General features: G+C 42.9%; 1 protein-coding gene across 4 annotated transcripts in view; it reads right to left on the bottom strand.

Annotated features, from left to right (window-relative positions):
* The window catches only part of itpr1b (inositol 1,4,5-trisphosphate receptor, type 1b), an 89566-nt gene that overhangs the window by 9353 nt on the left and 59014 nt on the right, over positions 1–21199 (bottom strand). For all 4 annotated transcript variants that reach the window (XM_053440409.1, XM_053440416.1, XM_053440400.1 and 1 more), the window contains 14 exons: positions 19482–19665; positions 18874–19136; positions 18022–18222; positions 15588–15698; positions 15081–15176; positions 14871–15005; positions 14282–14389; positions 13701–13932; positions 10385–10507; positions 4290–4465; positions 2876–3040; positions 2345–2534; positions 1878–1967; positions 843–991 (listed from right to left, as the gene is read on the bottom strand). In XM_053440409.1, coding sequence (XP_053296384.1) covers positions 843–991; positions 1878–1967; positions 2345–2534; positions 2876–3040; positions 4290–4465; positions 10385–10507; positions 13701–13932; positions 14282–14389; positions 14871–15005; positions 15081–15176; positions 15588–15698; positions 18022–18222; positions 18874–19136; positions 19482–19665 — 2223 coding nt within the window. The remainder of the gene's footprint in view (positions 1–842; positions 992–1877; positions 1968–2344; positions 2535–2875; positions 3041–4289; positions 4466–10384; positions 10508–13700; positions 13933–14281; positions 14390–14870; positions 15006–15080; positions 15177–15587; positions 15699–18021; positions 18223–18873; positions 19137–19481; positions 19666–21199) is intronic.

A 21199-nucleotide genomic window follows, 5' to 3' on the forward strand; every position in this document is an offset into this window, starting at 1 on the left:
ATACGCTCCTCTAAATCCTCTAAAGTCATATTTCATTTTCTAAATTATGTAATATTTTAAGTTTTATTTGAAATGTAAAGATTTAGAGTAATGTGGAGCCCCACTCAAATGTGGCTTTACTGCCGTCACTTGGACAACACAGAAGTCCCCCTTTTGTGTTAAACATACTTGACACAACAGAAAACAGTGCAGAGACTTCACATGATTGCTATGCTAACTGAGGTTTAAATGAGTCTAACGAGCCATGGCCCCATTCTATGGGTCAAAGCAGCAAAGCCACCACATGCTGTGGCAGAATACAAGCTTGTCTTCACCCTGGAAAAATAATATAGTTGTTTTTTCTGGCTTATTCTGAGTTATTGAAAGTCCTCGTGCAGCCTCGTTCACCCACCCGCACATCATTCCTGTCTGAGAGCCCCTGCAAACACAATAAAGCCAGTACCCCCTCACACCATCCATCTGATATGGAGTTGGCCGACAATGTTGGCCAATTATTGGGTCGAATATGTACTTTTTATAGTCCGAGAAAATGAAATACACATTACATCAATCCTCTCATGGGCTCATTAAACAAAAGTGTCCTTATTAGATCTCCATCCATACTTTAATGTAATTGTTCACCCTAAGGAGGGAGCTTGTTTTAGGATTTCGATATGTATTTCATTCTATTGTTGTCAGTAGTAGAGTTTGGACTTGAGGTGCATTGTAATCTGACAGATCCCACACTACAATTCCCAAAAGGGGTGTATTAAGGATGTTTTTGGACGTATAATGACTCTGGGTTCTTGTTCCTGAACTGGACTTGGGTCGGACCTCTTCGCTGTGGTGCCTGTTCTTTGTACCTCTTTGGACGGCTTCCGCAGGACGTCTCCAACACCTCCTCCACTCCTGAGGCCGTGACTCAATACTGTGACAATGCACATGAGTAAGGAGTCACAGGATCTCTCCTTGTCCTCGATGACCACCGCTGATGGCTGGATGGCAATGGGAGCTATGGAAACACACCAGCACTGGTCAGATAGTAATTTCCTAAACTTGGTCTGATCGCTAAACTGCAACACAAAAAGAGTGCAAACAGTGTAAAAAACGCAAAAAACTAAAATGTATTCAATACACTATTTTAATTTAAACCCTTATTAGATTATCTGTCATATATTATTATTTAATTGAATCAGGCCCATTAGAAAACTTAACCAGACTGAGATATTTCTAAACCAAAAAACACATGAAAACAAATCACCAGACCATCATAATTGGCCAGCATGGTGGTGATGGATAGGGGAACCCAGATGAGGTCAGACTCCAGGCAGTTAGAAGATTCTGCACGGTCAGCTGCTCAGTTTTAAGGTGGCCCTCTCTGATTGGAAGCTTTTCCCATCAAAGTCAGCCAGTTTGCAAGAACCCGCTGTTTGCAGCGAGACGCCCTCTGCACCATTCACCGGGTGCACTCATTGACCTACTAGTACGTGATGGTAATTAATCCGTGACCTTGTGACCCTGGGCCCCAACATCAGCTCATTCTCCTGAGACACACAAGGAGTCTAAACCCTCAGCGTTTCACCCGGCTCCCTGAACTCCCCTGAGTCGGATCAGCCAGGTGATCCCATGACCACCCCGCTGCCCAGATTTGCAGCTCAGCAGAACGAATCTCCTCTGTCCGAGTCAGATGTCAGTGAGGACATTCACATGCTCAGGCAGACAGACACAAGCACACGGTCACACAAACACATGGGAATCTCTTGAGAAACAGGAATGCATCAACATGTGAACTCAAACTCAAAAGAACCCTTCGACCCTGTCGCCCAACCTCCACCCCACTTACACACTCACACTCACACACGCACACGCACGCTTATGTTCCACTTTTGTCATCCTACCATCCACCATGGGCTCTGAGCAGTTTTCTCTGTTTTCTTTCTGACACGCTCCACCAGAAAAGAACTCTCCCACCATACTGGCTCCATGCTCTGTTCAATGAAAAAGACAAAACATTTTGCAACTGAACAATCAGCACATTATGATTTTTTCACAATGCATATTATTAACAGAGACATTGTTTATATGGTGAGATTGTAGCTGATGCTAAAAGCAAGGAAAAACAAATTCATGGAAGTAAAGGAGGGTTCCTATATTTCCATTTGTATTTCTTAGCTTCACTTTGATATCATGCATTTTCAGAATTCTAGTGTGTGTGTCTGTGTGTCTGTGTGTATGTGTGTGTGTGTGTGTGTGTGTGTGTAAAAAACATTCCAAGCCCGCTCTTGACCCAGAGAGTCAAGAGAGGGCAAGTAATTTATGTCCGCCCAAGAAAGGGATTGAGAAAAAACCCTGCATTTCAACGCACCCAGTGTTTTGTTGGGTATTCTGTCGACAGCCAAAATGAAGTCGTCTTTGAAGAAGATGTAGCCCACAATGGAGAAGAGGTAGACGAGGATGAGGGCCAGCACGGCTGTCAGGACAATGGAGCGGCCGTTGCGGGTCACGCTCTTTATTACGTTCAGCAAGGTCTCTTCTCGGTAAACTAGATCGAAGAGCTGGAGAGAGGGAGCATTCACAGATGAGTGTGGACAAGGTGCATGAAAAAGAAAGTGTGTGTGCAAACATGAGCATGAGGCCAAATAAGGCCACAGTTTTTCCTCAGATCCGTGTCTTCATTTAAATAATTTAATTACCAGCAACATCTCATGGTTAAATGAAACGTTTCAGAGTAATCAAATGGCATCTAAATCCATTTGAGCTCATGTTTCTCACGTGTTCAAATGCAAATTACAATGAAAACATACAAGCCTACACTGCACCCTCTACATTCCTATTCAGGACCAGCTAGTGTCTATATTGGGTTTAGATTATGAAGCTAGTGTGTGTGTTCACGTACCAGCAAGCTGTAAAAGAAGACATGGACGAACACCCCCAGGCTGCAGATGATCAGGTAGAGGAGGTGGTACAGGAACTCCACATCCATGATCATGGCTCTGTAGCCTCGTGTGAAGGTTCCCCGGTTGCCAACGTAGCTCATCAGGAAGATGACCTTATTACACAACTGCAGAGATATGGACAAACACAGCGAACATAAAGAATTATTCAAAGAAAGACAGTAATCTTTACTCATTTGTAGTAACAGCAGTATGTCTGTCTTTGGGAGACATTTAAAAATGGCCATTATTTAGACGATTAAAAATAAAGTGGATGTGGTTTACCACCAGTGTAGAGTGGAATTTCCCGGCCTTGTGAGTCAACACTAAACGGCAATAAGTGACGTTTGTGAGCTAACCCTAACCTTCACCCCCCACTGTTAAACCAGTGTTGAGTGGAGGGTGTGAAGGGAGAAAAGTATGGGATAAATATCATACCAAATTAAAATAACGAATAAAAAGGCGTTGAAAGCTTCAGATGAACTAAAAAGGTTTTTCATGATTTAAATTAAGTTTTAAAGCCTTGAAAAATGTTTTGATAGGTACAAAAAATACCCCTGCCTTCCGGATCACGACTTGTTTTCAGACCATCAGTTTCAGAGATTCTAATCAGAGCTGCAGGACAACACTGCCAAAGATCATGTGATTCGTAAGCTCCCAAATGTGAAATGTCAGAAGAATTGGTGTTGTGAGCTCAACTCTGAAATAGCAGACGGCAGTAGGAGGGGAGGCGTACGTCTGCAAAGTTTTGGAATAAAGACTTTTCGGAACTTTTTTCAATGATCAAGCACCTGTTTTTTAGATCAACATTTACAAGGTTTCAAACCTAGAAAACAGATTCATTCACTGGGAGAACAGTGACAAGTGTGAAACTCTGAAAAACCTGTTGGAGACAGTGTAAAACAACTCAAATACACAATCATGTTTGGAGGGATATGAATTTTCCTCAGCCTATCAAAATTGAACTGAATTTATTTCATGGAAAACATTTGTCATTACCTTTCAACTTTTCAAAGCATTTTTTTCAGTTTGAGAAATTGCAATGATAATCATCGCATATTATACAGGATCATTAATCCAGCTAGTTTGAATACAGCCTTTTCCCACAGTCAGGGCAGTCCTCCAGTTTTGGAGGAGATGCATGATGCTGAAATACTATTAGCATCATGGACAACTTCATAATAATAAATAGACTTCATTAGATCTTAAGCTGAATGCTAAATGTTGCACTATGCTACTGAGTACCATGGTATTAGTCCTGTATCAATAGGTTTAATGTTAAATGAATGTTTGGCATCTTGTGGTGAGGCAAATTTAAGTGTCAACACTCTACCTTATTATATGAGACATATTGATGTAACACTGAGGAACACTCACATTGAAACCACCCAGCAGCAGCAAAGTGGGCTCCAGGCCGACAGAGAAGATCAAGCGCAGGATGGTGGAGGCGATGAGTGCTCGGATGCCGTGAGGCTGAGGTAATACGATGACTATAGCCAGAGACACCAGCATGGCCATCCACAGCAGGGCCGACAGATGTGGCTCCAGGGTTCCTGAGGTGGAAGGAGGTCGTATTAGGGAGGGACAGTGCAAACTGAGAGTTCTTCTCTTTTTAACCATGTCGACAAGAGACACACCGTACGTCCACAACCCCAAACTTTAACATGAATTAAAATTGTAGAAACACCTGCACCCCAGTCAAAGCTTTTTGCATATTAAGAAAGATTTGTGACATCAATACAAATGCACATTTTCAGCATGCAGGCTGTATTTAGCAATGCCTTATATATTCACTTATAGAGTAAAATTGCCATGACAAGAATGCCAATCCCCCAGATCAAGGCCACCCACTCTGACATAAAATATCTTTGTAAAGTAATTTGTAGGTTTATTGAGACAGAGCCTCAACTGATTCTTCACTCGTTGGACTTAAGCGGTTAAAATCTCCAAGTATATGACGTCCAAAACATTAGCTTCTGCTAGCCCAACTAAAAGTAAGGCCTAAATTTCAAGTCATTCAGAACGAGGGCAACACGTGAGCATGGCAGCTCGATTTAAAACAGCACAGAGAGGTTAGAGGCGTCTTCATGTTGTAGGGACATAGTTATTGGGACTTGTCTGCCTTGACTGTAGGTTAGGGTTGAAGTAAGGTTAGGGTTGAAGTTAGGTTAGGGTTGAAGCTAGGTTAGGGTTGAAGCTAGGTTAGGGTTGAAGCTAGGTTAGGGTTAAGGTAAAGTAAGGACAAGGGTAAGCAAAAAGTAAGTATGATTAAGGTTTATAGTTAGTGTCCAGGAAGGACAAAGTCAACATGACACCCTCTGAAGTCATGGAGACACGACTGTGTGTGTGTGTGTGTGTGTGTGTGTGTGTGTGTGTGTGTGTGTGTGTGTGTGTGTGTGTACTGAGGGGTTTACCCTACAGTTATGTATTCCACATCAATCATTGTGGATCAGCAAAGCATGAGATGAGCTCACCGGGCACGGTTTAAAGCCAAGTCCTGACGAGCACGCAGCAAGGCAAGCGATACCAATTCACTCACTGTTAATATTATTTCCCTGTGTTGTTAACACACACCAACGCATTTATCAAGCTGGAAAGATCAGTCAAGTTTTCTTTTCTCCGAGGCGCCATGAGGACTTTCAATGTCTCCCTCTGTGCCCTCCATTCTGAGGCCTCCTTCTTCTCGCCTCTCCGGGCACAGCTCACATGACAGGTACTCATTGCATAACTCCCCGACTGGCTAAAAATACACTTGGCTTCATCTGAATCCACCACGGACGGTCCTGGGCACTGCTCGCGGACTTGGCAGCCAACCCAGACGAAGCGGCGTGGAATACACAAACACCTACAGTCTAAGATCAGTCGTCTCCGCTTACTATGCAGATACATGAAGATAGAGACAGTGACCTTTACACTAAAACCGCTTCCATTAAAACAAAGTGAATCCAAGTGCAGCCTGATGGGATCTGTCTGCTGCACCGTGAAAACTGGTTACTCTTCACTTCTCCTCAATTCTGTCACTGTTTGACTTCGAGCGCGGCATTCAGCTTCAGGAGGTGTGCGGCCTGGGGTTACTTAAGGTGTTCACAACCGGTTTCTTTTCAAATAAACCAACCAGAGGGAACATTCACTGAGAGGCATGCCCACTGAGCAGCAGTTTACATCTTCCCTCATGATTCCACAAATGTCTGCCTGAGTGTGGAACGCATATCTCAGAAGCGTTTGTTTTGTTGGCTTCACACTTGCATGTGTTCTGTTAATGTGCCAGTGAAATGCAGTGCCGGGTTTGGTGTGATTTGGACACGTGATACATTCAATATTAATACAAATTTAACTAACAGGCGACAGGCGCTCTGTAGCGGTCAGTGTGTGTGTGTGTGTGTGTGTGTGTGTGGGGGGGGGGGGGGGGCAACGTACTCACAGTCAGACTGTGGAGTGATTTGAACATCTACGTCCTATTATTTCACCATATTGGATTGACACGGACATTCACTGGTGCTGATCTCTGTCATGGCAACAAACTTAATTGAATTACTTTCTCTTTGGCAATTTGTCTTCAAACTCAAACACATTCAATATTCACTGTGAAATAAAAAAATCTTCGCTCGATGACCAGCAAACATCACTTCAAACCGCCGTGCACTGATTGCTGTGTCCCGGCATGAACCACTAAGCTCTCACATGACCTCTGACTCTGAAAACCACATGCAGTTTCTAGAGTTAAGCTAACAACCTCTTTTTTTTTTTGTCTCTTCTGTGTTGCTCTGAGGAAGTTCAAACAAAAGGGACCTCGCCGTTTGACCCCAGATAGAACAATTGAAAGTGTATGTGAATCACAATGTGTGTCTTCTCTCTGCTGCCCTGCACGAGAACAATGGAGGCCTTAATGACTGCGGCTTTTCACATCCCCACAAACACTGCCCTCGAGGAGAACTGAGAGAAGAAAATGAAGGAATAACAAAACAGACAGAAAACTGAAACTGTGCTTGAAAACATTCTCGGGTCTGTTCTCTTATGTCCCTGTTATCACCCACCCAGATCTGAAGTAATCTCTTACACTTGGTGACCCAGCACAAGACAAATGGTCACAACCTAAATCTGAAAATGTAGGTCATATGACAGAAGCTGCCTGACCAGGGGTTAATATAGTGTGGGCAGTGGGGTCAAATATGTAGATCCCACAAAGAAGCTCAATTATCCCTTTTTTTCTTTGCCATTCCTGTTAGAGGAGAGCTGTTTCCTTTATGTTCTTTATTAACTATTAGTTAAGGAAGTTATGTTTCCAGACGAGTTTGCTTGTTTCTTTTTAAGCAGGATAACAAAAAAACAAGGAAGGATATGTTACTGGTCAGGGAAAAACCCAGTGAATCTTAGCGTGAAACCAGATAAGGGGAATGACCCATGGTTTTCTTTTCACTTCCTTCACGTTGCAAGATAGTGTTTTATCAACATTTTCACCATTTTCCCAACAATAATTCATGGACTTTGACGAAAAGGTACATTAAATGAAGTGATTAGTGAATTAAATATATGATCTGACAAAATAACACTATTGATCCCAAAGTGAGGATTGCCCTCGTCACAGCAGCACACAAGTCAGAATGAGGTAGAGCAGGGAATTAAAAAAGACAAATTAAAATACACGTGCACATACACATACATATACACCAACAGTTGGGCCTTGGCGCAGGTATACACTCTACTGAGTGCCATTGTTCTACATCTACCAAAAATTAACATCTCACATTCTTATTAATTATTAAAAACATTTCAAACATCAGTACATAAAATAGTCTAATCCAATCCCCCCCCAAAAAACATCACAGACTGGATTTATGTCATTGTTCTCAAAATACTTTTCAGTGTCATTATGCATGTTCAAGTCATAAAGGAGGAGTAGTAGGCAATGGTCTATTCTCAAATGGATTGTCACACAACTCCAATGCTTTATATCAGGATCAACAAATTCAAATATCACACCAAATCCATAAAATGTAGGATTTCATTAGATTAACCGATCGACTTCAGCTGATGATTAAACTATTTGTTTTGTTTTAATGCACTTCTTATACTACTTAACATTAAGCCCCAAGTCATTAGCTCTTTCCAGTCAGAAACTGATGATTAAGATATGATAACTTATTGTCAAGGAAGCAGCTCTGGTCCATGTTTACTTCCTGTCAAACACTGTTACTAGCAAACACTGGGAAGTACCTCAGAATATGAAAGAGGGATGGGATGAAAGAAAAACTAAAGTCAAGCCATAGATGACATCATCTGCACTTTCAGTATTAGAATGAATGTTGTCAGACGAGAACTGGATTTTGAAACATGTTTTTCACCACATCAACAGCGTGCTGTCTTGTAAAAGGCTGCTCAGTAAACGTTTGTGGGTGGTTCTCTACTTTCTCTAAGAGACAAGTCAAACTGAGGATACAAGGTAGGGTGACTATTACTTAATCTGCTCTGGTGTTCACAGTGGCGGCCACTTTTACAGTCAAAGCTCATATTTCATGACAATAACCCAAAGACGAAAAACAATATTGGCCCTCGGACGGCACAAACCTCCACCAAGGTTCAACAGTCCCCTTATGAAACCACATTTAAATCCACTCATTGAGTGATTAAAATCCTTGGAGTATTCTGAGCAGAAAAACACCCTATCTCACAATGTTAAGGAATGTGATTTTAAATCGCCATTTAGGTTCTTCTCCTTGGGTCCGGTGGTTTTCATGAAGTACTGCTAACAAATAAATACATTTACTAGAAGGGCAGTCATACTTCGGCCCAGGCTAATTCCCCCTCTCGCCATGTCAAAGCAGAGTTTTTCCCATTAATCAACTACGCCATGTTCTAATGTTTCCAACCTAGGTATCATACACTTCTCATGATAACATAAATGATCTCTAGCCTGGTGTTTTGCTCCGTCTGCTGCATTGTACAGCTGGATACAGTATTCTCTGTGGGCTGGCTTGTGCTATTCCATAATCACATCTCAGTTTCAGATGCAGATTTGCCGATACCCCCAAGTGGCATGTAATGCAGTATGTGAGATCTTTTCTTTCACTCTTTAGTCTGTGCACCTGTCAATCGGGTTTTGTTGCACGTGAGAGCAACCTTTGCGCATGTAAACGCCCATACTTTCATGAATTCTGTGGGAAACGATGCAAAGAAAGTAAAAGAAGATTTCTGGATCCCCCTGATTCAGATCTGAACCAACATTTGATGGATTCTTCTTTGGGTCATACCACACCTTTTGCCCATAATTTACAGAAAATCAGGAAATAAACAGATTGAATCAAAGATGAAGTGTTTTGGGTTACATGAGAGTAAAGTAGGATGTCCGACATCTGACTTTTCTGTTTGTGTATCTGTAGCTTATCAGGTGTCCCTTTTCAGACCTCAAGACATGGGATTATGTTTCCAGCTGGGAACCCAGGCCTTATGGGGAGATGCAGTGCTATGTCATTCTATACACCAACAAATACACACAGATACATACCTCGTTACTACAAGTGACGGAGAAGATTCAGACCACAGATTCAGAAGATTCAGACCAAAGACCAGCCAGAGAATGACACTAGAAATCTGATAACATGTGAAGTCATGTCTTAGTGTCGCAGCTCGGAAACGTAACAATATGAATCAGGTAAGGACCAAATTAAGAGGAAATCCATCTTGGCCCTCGGTGAGAATGCTGCAGTTTCACATGTAGATTGTCAGCGGGGATTACATTCTCATCACAAGTCCTCCACCTGTGGTGACATTCACTTTGGTTAGGGAGGTGTGAGGCAACACCCAAACCACAGACACAGGAGTACACAGTGTTCTGTATAGTCCTGTACACACGTAACACTAATAATACATCTCAGCGTGAGTGATCTGATCAGACGTCAGCAGCAGTGTATTCCTGTATGACTGCATGCGCTGGGACACAAAGGCTCAAGCCGGATCAGGAACTGAGGAAGCAAGTGGCCAGTGGGAAGGCAAATATCACCCTGACTGCAGAGAATGATCGGTGTGAGGTCTTGATAAAACTTGTCTGGCTCATGATTAATTTGGATGTTTTGTTTTTTCAAGGTGAAGGTGAAGTTGTTGTCGGAGTAAAGAGTCCGTCAGATAAGCATTGCCCTCTTAAAGCACAACAACAACCACTTGGCTTTAACGCACTGTTCCGGTGGAAGTTTTTTTCCCACTTTTTCACGCCCTGCAGCTGCACCTGTCAATTAGCTTAACAATCCATTGACCTCGTTTCGTACAGGTTCCTGGTAATGCAGGATACAGTATGTACTCCATTCCTCCGGCCTCACCCCAGGCCTTTCCTGAAGTGTTGATGTCTGTGTCATTCACTCCAATTTCCTGTTGTAATAGTTGAACTATTATTAACCACATTGTTAAAAAACACACACGCACACGCACGTACACGCACACGCAGGTACACGCACTTAAGGTGAAGACTGTAGGTGACTGACCTCCGCGGATGCCTTCCAGAGGGTAGAAGAAAGCCACGAGCAGGTTCATGAGCACAGCCAGGTTGAAGGAGATGCTGCTCCAGAAAGACATGTTCCTGGAGCACCAGTACAAGATGGGCTGGGCTGCAGGACAGGAGGGTGGAGAAGCAGATTCATATAAGTTGTTGCACTGCAGCAGAGCAAACACTATTTATCAACCCGTTTCACTTTGCAAGTAAAACACATGAAGGCAAAGAGGAGAAACCTGCATAGATTTTGTGACTTAAATGCCATTTCCAGTCAAATGTAGTCTAAGCCTGTCCGACGTAAACACTGATATTCATTGATCGCACCTTGTCCAGTGCTGCCAACAGTTTAACATTCACACTTTGGACAATATCCGTAGATATGACAGATGATTAGGAGTCAAGTTTGGTTAAGGTTGGCCAACGTAAACAATTAGTTAGCATCAAACAGATGGCTTAACTAGTCCCTGCACTGATACTTACCAGTGGCTCTGGATGTAAATCACGACGTGTAGTAATGTTAAGGGTTGAGATGCTCTTAAGTCATAGACTTACTTTTGTGTTTGGCTTAAAATAAATAACTCAACAGCATACATCTGTCCCGTGTGCTTCTTCACAGCAGCAGAACAGTTTTAAGATGTTTTTTTGTTGTCCAACTAGACTTTAACTCTAATACAACAGGGTATTAGGGCCATACGGGAAAAAAGGAGATTTTCGAGAATAAAGTTTTAACTCACAAGTCGTTATGTTAGTAAAAATAAAAAATTTGGATAATAAGTCGTAATATTAAAAGAACAAAGTCTTAATTCTGAAGATATAGAAGTTGTAATTTAAGTAGTAAAATAAATTCCTAATTTAACTAAAAGAAGTTGGGACGAAATTGAAGAAAAAAGTACTTTAATCATCATTATCACCAAACATTTCCTCCTTCCTCCAAATCCATATGGTTCTTTCTTTGGAATAGAGAACTTCTTTCGAGAGAATTTATTCACGCGAAATAACGACTTCATTCTTGTAATATTACGACTTTGCTCCAACACGGACTGAGTACTTCTAAGTTGAGCATTACATTTGTGATTAGACAAATGCAGTCAATTTGGGGTCAAATGTTAAAAGGGGGTTTGTGTGGTTTCAAGTCCCCTAACATGCAGCAAATCTGTAAACAAAGGCTTCACTTTGAAGTGTAAAATCAGGCAAAGCTTGAACCCATTTTAGGACACAAAACCCACTGTCATGCACATTTCACACTCTAAAGAATTTTCTACTCTGAGGAGTAAAAGCACATGAATCTGCATCTATATATGTACGGCCGACACTATTCTGAGTCCGGATGTTCTTCAGAGGAGAACTGATGGTGGCACTTTTAGCAGCAGAAGTCAATATTTTTATGGGTGAATTAACACCAGTGAAAAATGATGGTCTCTAAACCATCTTCCTTCAGGCGGGACCATGGGACAAGTCACGCTCCAAAAGCCAGACAAAGAGAGCGGTCACTTCACAGACAGAGAATGAGTCAGGGTTAACCGGGTCAACAGGGACGTGCCTGGGTTAAAGATGAACTCAGGATAGTGCTCTGGCCGTCCAGACTATGGTATTTAAGATTAGTGAAAAAACAAAAGCTTAAAACTAGGAGAACTAGTGATTTAATCCATGTGAACATATTTCTGGACCACCTGCGAATAGTTTCTACTGGTTTTCTGTTCCTGACTCAGGAGATAACCGGTGTCCACTACCCAGTCTTTACTAGTCTCCAGTTAGGTGGTGCCATTTCAGATGTAAAACATGTGACCGAACATAAATTGACCCCTGTAGAAAGGGACTGACATGGAGCAACCTGGTGACTCAAGCTGTTTTCAGACAAGGCCCTGCAGAGGAACTCTGGAGAATGGGGTCTGGACTTTCTCCGCAGTTTTCTGCTCATCTCAGACAACTTCACAACAGCAACATATCAACCACAGGACTCAGCAGACAGAGGCAGGATGTAACATATTCATTCTGCTGCTGAGATCACATGTTTTTGTTTACAGCACATGAACACCGGCATCTGCTTTTATCACCACAAGCCTTCTCGACATCAACATCAGCATTGTCTATGTGTATGGCTCAGCTTTTTCCTCTGGTGATATTTCCTTGCTTTCATGTTTGCTTCTGTTGCCTGTTATTCATCAACCTCCCCACTCCAGCGCAGGATCTTCAGCCGGGGTCTCACATTGGCTGCTCTAAACTTCCTGCAGACTTTATACTACAGGGGGGCCAGGCGGAGAAAGTCCACAGAAACTCCAGAGGCTCTCACTCAGACATTTGCGTTCACACATGCACCTCCTCTGGAGCTTTTGTTCCCTCAGACAAAACACTTACTAATTAATTTAAACCATTCATTAACTTATAATAAAACGTATCATTTAAACGGATTGCATGTTCTCTTCACTTCCATTCCTCCAGGGTTCAGAATTTAGGGAGCAGAGCTCGGCCCCTTTTCACACGTGAATCCTACAATATATTTCCCAGTTCAATCATCAGAACAGACTGTTCTGGTTATCAATATATTTTGTTTTTATTTATTTCTCCGTTAATGCTACTATACTTTAACAACTGAATGTTAAAAAGTCAAAATGTATGTATAGTAACTGAGTTTATTGTAACTTTGGATCTTTCTGTTATTGTGAGCTAATAAAAACTTTATTCAGTCAGATAATAACATTTGGCAGAGTATCTCTGGAAAATGAGATTACTAGCTGTCTTCATGGCTTTACCAATAATGAACTGCTATAACGGTTTTAACTGGCTCTCATTAGCCAATCACAGACCAGTGTAGAAACAGATCGAGTTAGTGCGCTTTGTTAACAAATTATTATCTCTGTAAGGGAGGTAATCTTTTTACGCCTGTCAATTTGTTTGTCTATTGATTTGTTTGTTTATCACCAGGATTAAGCAAAACAGTACTCAAAAGAAATCAGGGCATTTCTTTATTTTATGTTTTTATATTTTCACCTGGGAATAAATCATCGAATAGATCTTGCTGAAAGTCATGTTTAGGGCATTGGTATCTATGATTCTGGAACATATATTGAATCTAGGGAATTAAGAAGTGGCTTCGAGGGGATTATTTAGCCTTGATGGAGTTCTGTCCTCAACTGAACGGTATTCTATGTATGGTAGATGGAACATGTGTGACGGCTCTTTGCAGAAGACAACGATTATCACAGACGTAATAAGCTTTTTTTCTTGTCAGTGATGGGCCCTGGAGGGATGGGAAGAGGAAAGCGTATAAACTTGGCATTAGAAGGTAAAGAGTTGAGTAGAAGACGTACAGGGAACCGTGTTGGTGTTACCAGTGGCCTCTTGAGTGCCTCGCAGCTTCTTCTGCCAGTTCATCTCATTGAACAGGTCCTCGGCGCTCAGGAAGAAGTCATTGATCTTACTGCCCTGCTCGTCCCGCTCAGTGGTGTAGTAGACGCGCAGCTTGGACTCTTGGGTGAGGAACTCGCAGATGTTCGGGACGGGAAAGACGATCTGCTCCATGGTGCGATCGAGTCGCACGATCTGGACAGAAGCAGAGCAGAGGCCACTAATCACAGAGTCCCCGTCACTGTTAACCCTGACAGTGAACCGACGGCTTCTTTGGTTCAGAGCACTGCCACAAATCACACCTTCTTTTCACTGCCTATGCACAACAAAACGTACACACATGCCAAAGGTGCTCGTCATTCTGTCAGGGTACAGGGAGAGACTTAATAAAGCGTGCCAGCAAAAACAGCATCACATGACTAAATTTGAATGCCAAGCCCGCGGCGCAATCGTCTCATGCTGGCACAGATCTCCTAAAATATTAAAATTATATGATTTAAAAAATAAAATGCCAACATGATCCAGCCTTATCCAGAAAACTAACCTCGATCTGAGCCGTGTGTTTGGCGTAGAACTCGAGCGCCTCGTCGCCCTCTCCGTACGTCCCCCCCGGCTTCAACATGGCCTGCAGCTCCTTGTTGTGACGCGCTAACTGAAAAGACAACCCCCATCATCGCAACAATGACAAACACATCACACATGTCTAGGTTTTATTATCAATATTGCTTTGCTTGACAGTAAATGTTTGTGCTTTTCATGTGCAGCAACTGAGGAAACGTGGCTGGTATTTAAGAGCTGCTATTTAACAATGCATGCCATTAATTCCTCCTTTCCATTCCACCACCAGGATGCAGGGTGTGGACTGACATTGGTTGATGCATAACTATAACTGTTGTTGTTGTTAACCTTAATCATGGCGTGAGGACATGCGCCGCCCGAGGGCTGAAAAAGTGGCGACAGGCGCAGAACAGTGAGTATCACATGTCTATAGCAGCCCCAGGAAACGACATCGACGTGCAGAAACAGTGAAGCCATTGAACTCCCACCGGTTATGTCACATGTTATTATATACCATATGCATGTGCTACAGTGTTTGCTCCAAAGTGTGACGGCCTCTGCTGTCGGCGGCTTACTTGATGTGCCAAGATGTAGATATTATGGCCGACGTTCCGTGGGGACGCCGAGTGCTCCTCCTCGCCATCCTCGCCCTCCTGTGGCTCCTCCACCTCGATCTCTCCCTGCATGTAGGCCTTTTTTATCACATCCACCTGCAACCAGACAGAAGACTGTCACGTAACATTCACTTCCGAACCATGTCTTGATTTGAATTCGGTCATGCGCACCAGCTCTTTAGGCCTCATGTTGTACAGGATCCTCTCGGCGTTCTCGCTGTCATGGCGACTCTCCATGATTGCAAGAAGCAGCTTGGAAGCATTATTCTACAGAAAGATAATAGAGAACTGATGTTCAGTTTTCCACACAGAACACAAGGATCAATCATATAATTACACTTTACAATGCGTCAAAAATGTATTTTTAGCCCCAATTGTTTCAAGATTCTCTAGACTCACTGATTTGTTATAAAAGAGAATCTCTAAAGAAATGTGTGTCTTCAATTCAGCCTGGAGCTGGGACTGGGATCTCAATCATTACACTTCTGAGTTTAGGTCAGGTTTTTATGTTTAAAACGCTCACTGATTTTAATCTCTGGTGTTTGTGTAACAAACTCATTTGATGTGATGTTAGCGTGAGACCAGTTTTTCCAAAGGAGAAATACAAATAAATCCATCAATGCCTTGTGTAACACTCCTTTTGAAGTGTTTCTTCTCATCAAACCAGTAATAACTCACTTTGAGTTCCAGCACCAGATCCATCCTCTTCTTGCCGAGGGGGTTGATGTCGTTGAGGATGAGAGCGATGATGATGTCGATGCCGTTGCACTCATGAGTGGCGATGCAGTTCTGACGAACCAATGAAATGACAGTATTAAATGAAAGTGGTTTTCTGTAACAATGTTTTCTGATGTGAAAACACAGCAGTATGAAATATAAATATGTTTCATCTCAAAGTTAATTTCTCATGGTTTACTCACTGTTTATACAGATTTCTAAATGATGACATTATCTTTAACACATTCATACAGTGCATCTGTCACACATCACACATCACACACTCACTCACACCAGCAGCCGACCTGCTCCACCTCCTGAGCCACAGACTCTGGATGACCTCCCCCAAGAGCCAAGTGCCCCCTTAATAACAACTGATAGAGAACTGATTCCCTGATCACTGGGATTCAGGAGACTCTTGAGCTGAGGGTAGTATGCATGCAGCTGTTCTCACTTTCATGTGCATGGTTATCTGTGTGTGTGTGCAATGGAGTATAGTCACAAACAAGGATCATGCATGTATCTGTGGTTTCAGGTATTTGTGTGAATGTATATAAAACATGTTTATATCCATACCACCTCTTTATTTATTCCTCATACGTGTATAAAGCATAACTCGTAATTGCAGTACATGTGCTGTATCATGTACTGCCCCACGCTCACAAACAAACCAACAAACAGACAGGGATGGAAACATAACCTCTTTGGTGAAGGGGTAAATTGTTGACTTCTTTATGTATTTGATATCGTTACAGTCATCAAAACAATACTGAAAACATTTGAACAATAAACTACACTGATAAGCTGAGTATTAAGAAGCTTGGGATATTTGTTACTTTCTGAGATGGGATTTACAGCATCGTGGATCAGGCAGAATTCAAACCTCTGTCCGGGAGAAAAAGTCAGATTTGAACTGTATCTGGCCAACCAATAGAATTTTTAATTCACTGGCATTTGTTCCCTTCATGGTGCCTCAAATTTTTAGCAACCTCAACCCGGTCATGTGCTGATGAGGTGGGTCACATTTGATTATTCTTGGTCTGATTTCATGAGTATTGGCTTTGTGCTCACAGATTCCTGTTTATTTTGCCAAAACATGTGCCACGCCCCAAAACGAATCCATGGCCTGTGGCAGCCAAATGGTTCAGAGCCAGCGTGTTGATACAATTTGATCAAGATGCTTGATACCACACAAATAAAACACTAGCAGAAACAATACCAGCACTCAATGGATATGAACAGAGAGCTTTGTTGCTCTGGCAATCCCCCCTTCCCCCCAGGAGCTGTCACTTCAAATTTTATCCAGTTACTTATTTAGTCACGGCAGTCACACTTGCCATCGAATGACCCCCACAGCGGCAGAGGATGCCACCATCATGTGAGCAGAACGAGCAGAGCGGCTCCATGCCAGAGAACAAACACAGGCACGCTGCCCACAGCAGCCTGGAGTTAACACTGCTGTGGAAAGAAAAGCGGCTGGGTAGCGTCATCGCAGCAGCAGCGGGGGGGGGGGGGGGGGGGGGGGCTGGGCATGAAGAGAGTGAACGCACAGGACTAATTACAGATCCACCCAAACAAAACCGCCGTGAAGTATGACTGTTAGAATGAAAAGGTCACTCTGACGTAAACTGAGGCCAGTTTGTAAAAGGGAAATTGACAATTGAAAAAGTTACATTGACTTTGTCAGTGCCTGTTCTAAACCTGCCTGTTTGGAATGGACTCTTGTCCTGTGTTAAAGCATCAGCTCCTGAATTATTCCTTGTCATCAGTGAGTGCTCCTCAAACAGTTCAACAATATACTGTCACTTTTTATTGTTTGTGTGCTGGATGTTGTGTGCAGAGCTTTTATAAACAGTCAATGGTGCAGAGTTAGAAAACGTTGTGCTCATCCTGACTGGTTTATCTGCAGTAAAGATATTAGCATTTTTTTTCATAAAATAAAACTTGATTAACGTTTATAAGTTTGAATCAATTGACTCAACTGACGTCTGCTGTTTCAGAGGTCGTTAAAGTCACCTTCAGACCCACTTTCACAACTTTTCAAAATAAAATCTCTGTAATTCTGCTTAATATAAAGCATTTTGGCAATAAAACCAATGCTGTGCTCTTACTTTGAAGACAAATTGCCAAAGAGGAAGTGATTGCATTACTGCTGCTGCCACGACACAGTTTTTTATTAGTATTTACCGTATCAGGTCACTGTTGTGTCTCTGGTATTTTACTAAATAAATGCCAAGTGTGAAGCCAACAAGATAAACCATTTGCAAGATATACGTTCCACATACAAACAAACAGACAGACATTTGGGGAATCAGTTGGTAGATGAGGAATAAGAATAAACAAGACTTTAGGATTATGAGCCTCAATAAATGGGTTCTGTGCGGACGTGTATCACCTGGTTCTCATGACAGGGACCTTGGCAGTACTCGGTCAAGCTCTCCACGGTCTGGTTGATGAGGCCGACGTTCTTCTCGTTGATGTAAAGTCCCAGCAGCCCCAGTCCTCCCGTCGTGCTGCCGCAGATACAGTCCAGGAACTGCAGCGTCTCGCACACCAGGTTATAGTTGTTTTTGTTGTTCTGGTTACGCAGAAAGTTCTGGATGATGGAGGGAGATAAAAAGAAGACTCACTATAGGCACCCCAGACAATTGGTACTAGAAACTCTCTTTTAAGATTCTACTCAGGAAATCCCCCCAAAAATGTTCTTTCCTTCTCTGATGTAAAAATGTAATTCATCAACTGTGCCTTGTCTTCTGTTTAAGCATGCAAACCTCTGCAGCAGCCACACAGTTACTGCAGCGGTATCTTTGGAAGGATTAAAAAGATTATATTGATCATCTGTGCTGCGTGAATGGCAGTAAATCAATGTATCACCCACACTTGTTCGGGCAAGTTGGAGTAATTCAGCACTAATCCAACAAATATCAAACATAGGCCTGTCCTGGTTTGAGGTGTAAACAGAATCAGTGTGAGGAGGAAGTCTTTCTGTCTGGGCCTGCAGGAGCTCTCCATTACCAAACACACACAACTCACACTCCTCATACTGAAACCAGACCAAGAAAGGCTTAGATATGGAAACAGCTGCCTCAGGAGGTTATGCAAAAGGTGACTATTTTCGGCTTGGTTTCGTTTCTGTATAAACGAGTATGGTGATTGAAAATCAGATTGCGGGTCAGGAAATGTTAGCGTGTCATGGGACAATGGGGGGGGGGGGGGGGGGGCCTGACAACCTGCAGCAGTGGCTGACCTGCAGCTCTCTGTTGTGGTTTTCGCAAAGCAGCTGCATGAGGCGCAGGATGGGTTGCATGATGGTGATGATGACGCTCATCTCGCCCTCTTCCTGGCCCTTGTCGACGGTCGGGACGGGCGTGCCTTCGGCAGCAGCCTGGTGCTCCTCGGCTTCGGCCTCGCGGCGGTAGGTCGTGAAGGCCTTCTTGGTGACGGCGGACGCCTCCACCAGCTGCTCCTTCACCTCCTCGGTCACCACGGCCACCACCGCTACATCTTTGACTGACCACAGGTAGAGGAGAGTGAGTAAAACATCACAATGAGTCCTCATTGTGAAGAAGTCACATGTTCATGCACCTATCATTATAATCATTGAGACGCAAAGGGAGTTTTTTCAGGGGAAAATAATTTTTGTTCAGGAAGAGTTTGACTTCTTGCTGTAATGAATTACTTCAAATCAATAGAGAAAATGAAAGAGTAAACTCAAACACTAAAGGCCTTTAGTGCAAAGAAGTCAACCCAAAGGGAATTATTCTCATTCTCACTAGTTTAAGATGTGATTCTCTTAAGACCATGACCACACTCATATTACTCTTATGTTGGCAACCCGAAATCCAGACCCCTGACCTTTCTTGCGTGTTGGCACGTCTTTGTCAGGCGGCTCCTCGTCCTTTTTCTTGCTGCCGAGGTCACTGGTGTTTACCGATACGGTGGCTTTGATTTCCTGCTGCGCCAGTTTCATGCGCTCATAAAACACCTTAAAGAATTTCTCTGACTTGTTGTCTCCTGTCAGACGATGGAAGAATGACCGCTGGAAGAAGAATATGAGAGAGGACAATGTGTGTAATTAATGCAGCAGTACAAGCTCTGTTATATTCTTGTCTCATACTATATATATATATATAAAAATATGTACACGAACACACTCATATATATATATGTATATAAAATAACAACGTTTTTTAAATTTTTAAATTTTAATAACAATGTCAGCGATGGTTGACTTTCAACTTATCCACTGCAAATGCACCAACATTTCACCAGTGATGTTTCTCTTTCAAAAATCACCTCAATCAGAGAACAAGGTGATCAATGTCAGAATATTTGTTATTCAGTAACTTCTTTTTAGTGTCCCGTTGCCTCAGTTTCTGCAGCGTGCAAACACAGAGTCAGATGTTTGATGAGCCGCTGTTACATAATGCTCCCCACATTGGCAGGAAAACATGCTGAGGCCTCTTCGTGTTCACCTGATTTCACACCATCTGCTCTCACACCACCCCCCCCACCCACACACACACCCCAAGGGCACAACAAGGCTCATGGCACCCGAGGACTACACAGGGTGTGAGCTCATACAAACTCACAGGCAACAGCAAAAGACAATAATTGGATTTGTACATGTAGCCAAACTCAAATTCCTGCAGAGCAGTGATGCTGCAGTCCCTGCTTTGTACTGATGTACATGCATCTGCTGTGTTTAGAAGCAAAAGGCATGCCGACATGAGACAGTTACACCTGCAGGAAACAGCTGTAGAAACATGCTCACAAAAAATTTAAACATTTCTTGTCGTCACGTTTCTGCCTACGTCAGCAGTTTACGACGGCGTGAGCAACAGGTTTGTGAAGAGGAGGTAAGGGCGGAAATAATTCTGCATATACAAAGAGCACTCTTGTGCACAGAGCTTGTTTTTCTCCAGAAGGCTCATACACTCTGTCCCATTTTTCCCTTCGACAATCCCTCCTTACATAAGACCTGTAATCAGCTGAGTGGTTACAGTGAGGGCACACGGCGTCTTGGCTCGAACACTGTTACATCAGCCTGCGGAAAGCGAGTGGTGGAAAGAGGGAAAGGGAGAGGGAGAGAGGAAAACCCTGTCCTTGTCGTCGGTGCCAGAGCGGCACGGATTGAATGTGTGGTGTGAAGGGCAGGAGGGAGGGTCTAAAAAAAAAGGCGGGGTGGGGGGGCGCACATCAATGCAAGCAGGAGTTATCACTAACATTCTTTTTTGATTCTGGGGCTGTTTTGAAAGACTGTTACATCAGACTGGAGCCAGGTTCAGCTCAACTCTGTTAAGTTTCTGAAAAGACGAGAATATAACGTGTAAACATTGACAGGACCTGCAGCTCCGATGCACGGCACAGCAGTGACTTTATTATCTGCACATAATACGTAAACAGTGAAAGACAGTCAGAGAAAAAGAGTCACCCGACTCAAGTCCTGAGGGATGCAGAACACTTAATGCTTTAACAGTCCGGGTTGTTTTGCCGCTTTTTTAGTCAACAGTTTGTTCTCGCTTGTTTTTCCAGCCGCCGTGTTGTTGACGTGATGAGGACCGTTAGTGATC

The sequence above is a fragment of the Pleuronectes platessa genome, chromosome 2 (genome assembly GCF_947347685.1).
Source record: "Pleuronectes platessa chromosome 2, fPlePla1.1, whole genome shotgun sequence".
Lineage (NCBI taxonomy): Eukaryota > Metazoa > Chordata > Actinopteri > Pleuronectiformes > Pleuronectidae > Pleuronectes > Pleuronectes platessa.